Below are 8,039 nucleotides of genomic sequence, written 5' to 3'. Positions count from 1 at the left end.
CTCGGCCTGTTTATTTTGTCTTTTCTGTCGAGGAGGGTGGCCCCGGGGACCGGGCGGTGCAGCTCAGACACCTGTCTTGTGGTCCGCGGGCCTCAGCCTGTACCTGCGAGGTGCCCGAGCACAGCGCCCTGTCATTGGGGGGGGCAGTGCTTCTGTGTCCCGCCCCAACTCCCAGGTGTCCGGTGCCTCTTACGGGCGCGTGGCTTGAGTTCTCATGGATGATTCCGTTCCCTGTGGGACACCCTCTGCCCTTGCAGCTTCTCTCTTTGTACCTTTTATTTCAACAGACTCAGTAGGGGAGCGTGTTTCCCTGGAAGGTGCCTCCATTTTAAAAGACGATTATTTTGTTCAAGTCTAAAAGTTCATCTCCAAATGGACAGGGCAGTCCCAAGCCAGACCCTAAACCAGCCTGCCCGTGGGCTGGCTCGTGACTGGTGTCCGAGCCACCGAGAACCACGTTCGAGCCGAGTCACTCCTCTCCGGGGCAGCGGCTCGCGGTGCGTGGTGGCGGGTGTGGCGGGTGATGGCTGTCGCCACGGGTGTTCAGACAGAAGTGTCCTTACCAAAGTCACAGCCAATGCATAGGCTGGACATTTTTAGTGCCCTCGTTGCTCTGTGGAGAAGTGACACCCTCCCTCCGCGAGGGCTGCCGGGCACGTCCAGGACGCAGGAAGCTCGAAGACTCCTCGCCCTCGCAGTCGCCTTCCTGGGCGTCCTGTGTGTGTGCTCCTTAAACAAAGCTACTGGGGCCCATCTTTGGGAAAAGTTCCAGCTGGGCTTTTTTTTTTTTTTTTTAAGCAGGAGGTAAGATTTCGCTGTTCCTCCAGTCACTCATAGCAGGAGTCGTTTGTTAGACCTCAGCCCGAGTGTGTGCGATGGTGGCGGGAAACCGAACCGGTCTTGTGTCTTAGGAAACGCCTTCTCCAGAGCTGACTTCCCTTTGCCCAGGGACACCGGTCAGGCTCGGATGGCCGTGCGTTTAAGGTTTTTCTAAGACCAAGAAGGAAAATTATTATTTTCCCTTCGATCCTAGTATTAACCTTTTTCGATTAGTAGTAGGGAGAGCTGGAGGAGAAGCCGGCTCGTTCTCAGATTGGGGCATTTGTCGCGCATCTACCAGGAAGACTGGGTTTGGTTGAGCTGGGCCTGCGTTTGCTGTGAAGAGCTTGCTGATCGACTCAACTAGATTCCTTCAAGCCAGACTGCTGAACGAGATTGTTCCTCAGTGGTTTAGTTTCTAGCAACACCACTTATTATTCTGCAGGCATTTTCTTTAAAATCCCCACTTGCATTGCCTCCATTCGTACCTCACTCTGAGAAGCATTTCATGTTTTGTTGTTTTAGCAATTTTCAGAATGATGGGTTCACGTCCCAGCAGCCTCTGAAAGCCACTGGTGAGTTCTCAGTGCCCTGAACTCAGACTGCTGTGTGTTTGCATTTCTTCGCGTTGTGTTTATCTTTGTGGCCACGGGAATCCCCTTCCAGCCTGCTCCTGCCATCAGGGAGACTCCAGGGGGCTTTGATGTCGGGTCTTATCTTCATTTTCTCAGACCTGGAACGGAGCGCCGGTTCCTTTCAAGAAGGGAAGGGTAGAGACCGCAGTCTGGTGAGGGCGATGCCCATACCGTTGATACTGTCACTGTTCAGCTGACTCGGTGGGTCATCGGGTCAGACCCTTTGGGGACAAAGCCAGAGGGAAGTCCTACGAGCATTTGGGGGACAGAGGTGCACGTGGTGGCTGACAGCAAGACGCCGCTTGTCATTCCATGTCTTCCCCCGTGAGGCCAGGTCACGGGTGAGAACAGAACAGGTCACTCCGGCCGTTTGGCGGGGAGCAGATGGGGCCGTGCCACCTGGATCAGGAGAGGGATGGGAAGGGGTTGACATGGGGTGTCACTGCTTGCAGAAGTGGCTGTCGTTTGGACAACTAGTAGCTTGGGTGGGGGGAGGTGTTCCTGTTTGAGAAGAAGGGTTTGAGGGTCACAGATACGCACAGAGCCTGTGACTCAAGGGTGATCCGGGCTCTGGAGATAGCGGGGTTAAGGCTGTTGCAGAGGGCTGAGGCCGCCTTCCCGCCAGCGCTCACCAAGGAGCCAGGCGCGCTCTGACTCACAGGCCTGGCAGCAGAGGCCCTGCTCTAACGCTGAGAAAGCTTCGAGCGCTGGTTCTGAGACGAGTTTCAGAGCCTGGGCTGCTGGGGGTGTATGTACTTTTCTCCCTAAACTCCTGGATCCTGGGGAAGACCTGCAGGCTGCGTTTGTCTTCTGCTCCTAGGCTGGCGTTTCTGGCCTCTTAAAAAAAAATGTTTGTGCTCTGCAGACTTCACATTTGTGAGCCTTACCCTTGGGCGGGGGCGGGTGGGGGGCGCAGAACACAAGACTCAGATCCTGGTGCTGTTACTTCCTCTCACTTGAAAGAGAGAGAGGAAGACTCTAAACATTCGGGCGTGTGTACTGCGTGTCCCGAAGTTCTAAGGGCTGCGGATTAGTCAGTAAGCAAAACAAGACATTCAGTGGGCGGCCGGTCAGCATACCTTCTCGAGTCCCCTGGAGACAACCGGGGATTTGACGGATGCGAGTCTCGGCAGGAAATGGGGCTCCCTAGCCTAGGGCCAGGGGTGAGGCGCAGGGCTGGCGCCGGCACCAACCCAACACACGGCCCCCTAGTCCGAGCTACCGAACTCATGCCCACCCCCCACCAGAGTGTAAGCGCCTGCGCGCTGACCCCCTTACCGCACGGTGCCAGTTCACCTGCAGTGGTTTTTAAAAACCGCGTTCTGACCTTTAGCTGTAAAGCCGTCGATAGGTTGCCAAACAGCCTGGCGTGTCCACACTGCCGAGCACGACTTGGTAACAAAGAGGAATGGCTGGGTAAAGGCGACAGACAGACAAGGGTGAATCGCAAAAACATACCGGGCAAGAGGAGCCAGACACGAAAGCACACGAACTGAATAGTGTGTGATCTACGTGAAACCGGAATCTGGAGCCACGAGGCTGGTTTACACGCGGGACCGGGGGCGGGTGTGGGGACGTGGCCTGAGAAAAGGTGTTTGCGCAACTAAACATTCCTCAGATGTCCAGTTCCTCCCAGGTACAATTAAAGCATACATTTAAAAACTTCATGTAAATAGTGCTTTTTAAAAGGCCTTTGTGGCCGGCTACCTGTGGGCCTGTGGGGGCCCACAAGGGGTGATCCGCCATGAGCTGTTGGCACCCTCACCTGCCACACCCTTCCCCTGGCTAGCCCCACCTGTCGCCCCGCCTTCTGCTGCTTCCAGGCACTGGGCATCTTGTGCCTGGAATATTCCTTTGCACGGATGACACTCGGCCGACGGGCCGTCTTCCCCAGCTGAAGTGTTTTTTAGAGCAGGGAACTGGGCCACCCTTAGCCAGGGTCTCACACCCAGGAGGACCCCGATAAAGAGTGACAGAATTCATGAGAAATGACAACCGGACACAGGGGCGCATGTCAAGTGCCATGTGAACATAAATTGAGAACATTTAAGGTGCACATGTCTGTTGCATAGGTACGAGGAAACTGGGTGCAGGGGTGTGAATGTTGGGGAAAAAGGTAAAATGGGATTTGGAGTCAAAAAAGATTCTGGCTAAGCAATCTCTTCGACCATAAATTAAGAACAACCCTGCCTCCCTACTTCATGGAGTGAAGAAATGAATGTGGAAATAACCCAAAAACCATAATTAATATTATTAAAAATAACAGCTAAAGCGCGGGCTGCGAACCAAAGTATCGCAGGTTCGATTCCCAGTCAGGGCACATGCCTGGGTTGCAGGCCAGGACCCCCAGCAACCGCACATTGATGTTTCTCTCTCTCTCTCTCTTTCTCCCTCCTTCCCTCTCTAAAAATAAATAAATAAAATCTTTTTAAAAATAAAAAATAACAGCTAAAGCCTTCAGAGCCTTCCCGGTGTCCCTGGCGTCACTCAGTAGCACGCCAGTGTGCCGCCACCATGGTCCTCACCAGGGCGTGCAGACGGGCGGCACAGTCGCGGGCGCTCTGGTGCTTCCGTGTTCGAGGCAGCGCCCAAAGGTGCGGCCTCCCGACCTGAGTGTATACCCTTGAGTGGGCGTTCTGGTCAGTCTCACTTTAGTGACAGTCTCATTTGTGAGATGGACACACACACTTGACCTGAGCACTGAGCAAGTGGCAAGCATTTCAGGTAGAACAGCGCCATACACCTTTCCCATCTGCAAGGAACGGGCCAGGACGGCAGCCTTGAAGGGTAGGTTGTAGCGGGGAGACACTGCAAACACCCCACTCGGCCCGAACCACCTCTCGACTGGTCTGGTGGGTGGTCTCCCTATAAAGCAACATGGAGGACGGTGGCAGTGACTCAGGTCCCAGCAGGGCACTTCTGTCCACCTGTGTGCTTGGGGGTCGCACCTCTCTCGGGACAGGTGCGTTTTCTCCAGGACGTGGGACTTCCTAGTGACCCCAAGCCCGATTCTGGCAATGAGAATGTCGGAGTCAATGCAGCCCAGCGCTTCACACAGACACTTTCCCCATCACATGGCAGCTCACTGTGAAGAGGTTCTCCACCCTTAGGTTCAAGGCCAAAGCAGAGGCTGTCTGTTGAAGGTGGCCCCCCTTGGGAAGGGTACGTAAAATAGCTTGCAGAGAGGCCTGGTGTTTGGGACAGTTGTTGCTTATTTCACATTTCGAGACTCTAGGCAACAGCAGCGTTGGAGGGCACCTTAACCTCAGTCTACACGCCAGTGAAATGGGAGCATCGGCCACAGCCAATGACGCAAGGAGGCTTTAAATCCAGGAGTCCGGATTCCTGGGCTTGGCTTTGTGGCCTTGTACCCGGGCTTCTTTCCTACTATGACCTTTTCCCCTTAGCGTCAGACCAAAAAGCAGAGTCTGGGGGTGGGGGGGGTGAAGGGGGCTCTGGGGTGAGGCAGTTAGTTGCATGTGACAAGGACACTTTGAGGTTGCTGGGAAGGAGAGGAGTGGTGTCTTCGAAGGGGCAGAGGCAGTGAGAACAGAGGTTCAGGGGCGGGGAGCGGAGTCCTGGTTCAAGGAGGCAAACTGCTCAGCCTGCAAAGGGAAGCCAGTCTCTGTCCGGAGGCCGCAGCGGGGCCTAGAGTGGTCGCTGACCAGAGTCCTGCTGGCCCCTCTGGGTCCGTAGCCCGCCCAGGCTGGGGTTGCAGTGAAGCCTCGGGGACGCTAGGTGGCAGCCGTGCGTTTCCAAAGCTGGCTCGCGGACCCGTGAGCCCAGCTGGAATCCCTTGTACCCAGCCCGGAGCCCTGGAGGGGTAGTCGGAGACACCCTGGAGACCCCTCTCCGCTCAACCTCACAAGGTTTTCTGCACTTGTATCCAATGCAGGGGAGGGGAGACTGGAAGGGGATCACTCAGTGCGGCTAGCTATCCTAGAAGGCAGCTGGGACACGCCACGATCCTGCGTGTAGTCACGGGGCGGGTGAAAGCGACCCCCCTTAAGTGGGGCCGCCCCGGGGGCTGGGCCTGACCCGCCCCCTCCGCGCTCCCCCACCCCAGCGCCGGTGGGTGTGAGTGAGTGTGACTAGCGAATGTGGGCGAGCGAGGACGTTCCGCACCTAACTGCATTCTTGGGGACCACCGCCTGCCCGTTTCGGGCATTTGCGCCTCGGCGCGGGTCTTCGCTCCCCGGCGCAGAGCGCCGACGGCTTCCAGCGCTCACCAGCTCCAGTCTCGCGGGCTCTGCCCCTTCGGAGCGGCCGGTCCCCGCCGAGAGTCTGAGCACCTCCCTCCAACCGGAGCCGCCAGGAGGAGGAGGAGGCAGTGGAGAGGCCGCGGCAGGCAGGCAGGCAGGCAGGCAGGCAGGCAGGCAGGGCCGCCTTTGATGTGGGCGAGGCGCACCCAGGCGAGCTGAGCGCCCGTCCGGCCGCGCCCCGAGGGGGGAGCCCCCGGGCCCCGCATCCTCATTGTGCCGGCTCGGGCCCGGGCCCGCCCCCGGCCCCCCGCCCCCTCGCCGCCCGCGCGTAGAAAACGCCCCGGCCGCCGCCAGTGGTGGGAGGCGGCGATGCGCACGGCCAGAGAGACGCGGAGGAGGAGACATGAGCCGGCGGGCGCCCGGACGGAGCGGCCGTGACGCGTTCGTGCTGCAGCCGCGCGCTCCTCCGGCCCCAGAGTGCTGACCCCTGGCCCCGTGCAGCCCCGTGCCCCGGCCAGAGAGCGCGCCCTAGGCTCCAGTCTCGCCACGCATGCTGCCCCCGGAGTGAGCCGGGCAGCCAGCCTCCCGAGGACGCCCGGACGGCCGGCCGGCCGGTAGTGAGCAAGCTTCCCCGCACCAGCCTCCTGCACAGCCCGGAGGGCGCAGCGCTCGGGAGGAGCCGCGCGGGGCGCTGATGCCGCAGGGCGCGCCGCGGAGCGCCCCGGAGCAGCAGAGTCTGCAGCAGCAGCAACAGCCAGCGAGGAGGGAGCAGCAGCAGCGGCGGCGGAGGCGGCGGAGGCGGCGGAGGCGCCCGGTCCCGGCCGCGCGGAGCGGACATGTGCAGGCTGGGCTAGGAGCCGCCGCCTCCTCCCCGCCCAGCGATGTATTCAGCGCCCTCCGCCTGCACTTGCCTGTAAGCGCTCGCGCGGGGCTGCCCACCCTGCCTGGCCGTCCGTGCGCCCGTGTGCCCGCGGCTCTATCTGCCCGCCCGTCTGACTTTCCGACTGCGTGTCTGTCTGTACGCGCGCCCCCCTCTCTGGCGTCCCACTGACCACCTCTCCATCTCTCTTCCGCAGGTGTTTACACTTCCTGCTGCTGTGCTTCCAGGTACAGGTACGTGGGCTCCTGGCTCTGACCTCCCCCCGCCCGGGCCCCGCGGTCCACGCCGCGCCCCCTCCCTGTGCCCCACCCCTCCCGGGCGCCGAGCCTAGTGCACCTGTTCCCAGGGCGCGGAAGGGCGGCTCCGCGCGCGGCCGGCGCCGGCGGGGCACCGGCCAAGGGCTCGGGGTTCTGCTGCGGGGCTCGGCCTCCGCCGGCCTCTACTGGGAGGGGATCCCCGGAGCCAGCGGGGTCAGCCACTGCAAAGTGCCGGCTCCAAGCCCCCTGCCCGCAGCCGGTGAGGAGTCGAGACCCGGGGATTTTCTCTGCGGACTGTCCCTTGGCAAAACCGATCGCCCTTCTGAACAAAAAGGCTCCTTGCGGCGGAGTGGATTTTGAGTCCAGGGAGAACCAGCTTCAGTTGTAAATTACTCCGCGTTTTCAAAGGCGTTTTCAGCGTTGCAAGAGGAAGAGACAGACAGACAGACAGGGACGCGGTACCAGGGGAGGCTGGGCTGAGAGGGCGCAGAGTCCCGGGCCGAGGGGCTGTTCCCCGGGAGGCCGCTCCCGAGCCGGCGGCGCTCCTCACTCCCTCGGCCAAGGCGGTGCAGCCCTCGGCTGGTTCCCGGCCTCGCTCCCCGCTCGCTCGCTCGCTCGCTCTCCGAGAATCAGAAGAGGGCTTGGCGCTCAGCCTGGAAAGCACTTGCTAAAATCTGATCTGTTACTTCAGCAGCTTTCAGACTCGGGAAGGTCTTGGCACGCAGACAGTTGGAACACGCCGGCTTCCAAAGCCGTGGAAATGAAGGAAGGGGGGGGGCGGTGGAGAGAAGAGGGAAAGAGGGAGCCGAGTTCAGCCCCGATTAGAACCAGACCAGGGCTGCCTCAGCGCGGTGGTGGGGAGGGGGGCAAAGGGAAAGGGGATAGGAAGTGCCAGCTGCCCTGGCCCCCACCCACCTAGAGCTGCAAGGGAGGGGCTCTCGGAGGAGCTGGACTGGGGCCAGAGCAGACTATCTGCCCCGTTCCCCTCTGGGTTGCAGGCAGGTGTCCTCCCAAGGTTAGAGAGGATGCTTAGGCTTTAGACTTCTGGGGTCCAGAGGTGCCGGAGGGCCCCGAGCGGACACAGCGGTGGCTCTCCCCGTCCCCCGGCAGCTGTGCGCGCTGCGTGCTGCCGACACTCAGCCCCTCTCGCCGTGTGTGGGGTGGTGGTGGTGGTGGTGGGTCTGCTATGCCCCCTCCCACTTTCTGGGAGCGGACTGTTCCCGTGGGGCGGGCACTGAGCTGGGGA

At 60.5% G+C, this 8,039-nt stretch overlaps 1 protein-coding gene across 1 annotated transcript in view; it reads left to right on the top strand.

Moving 5' to 3' along the window:
* Positions 1–6,453: 6,453 nt before the first annotated feature.
* Positions 6,454–8,039, top strand: part of FGF18 (fibroblast growth factor 18) — a 32,063-nt gene continuing 30,477 nt past the window's right edge. The window contains exons 1-2 of the mRNA XM_045826857.1: positions 6,454–6,569; positions 6,733–6,769. Of these exons, the coding sequence (XP_045682813.1) occupies positions 6,538–6,569; positions 6,733–6,769 (69 nt within the window). The 5' untranslated portion in view covers positions 6,454–6,537. The remainder of the gene's footprint in view (positions 6,570–6,732; positions 6,770–8,039) is intronic.

Source organism: Phyllostomus hastatus, unplaced genomic scaffold, assembly GCF_019186645.2.
Source record: "Phyllostomus hastatus isolate PE091 unplaced genomic scaffold, TTU_PhHast_1.1 phas_contig_150, whole genome shotgun sequence".
NCBI lineage: Eukaryota > Metazoa > Chordata > Mammalia > Chiroptera > Phyllostomidae > Phyllostomus > Phyllostomus hastatus.
Note: the sequence above shows the minus strand (reverse complement) of the source record. Positions and strands in the feature narration are given on the sequence as shown.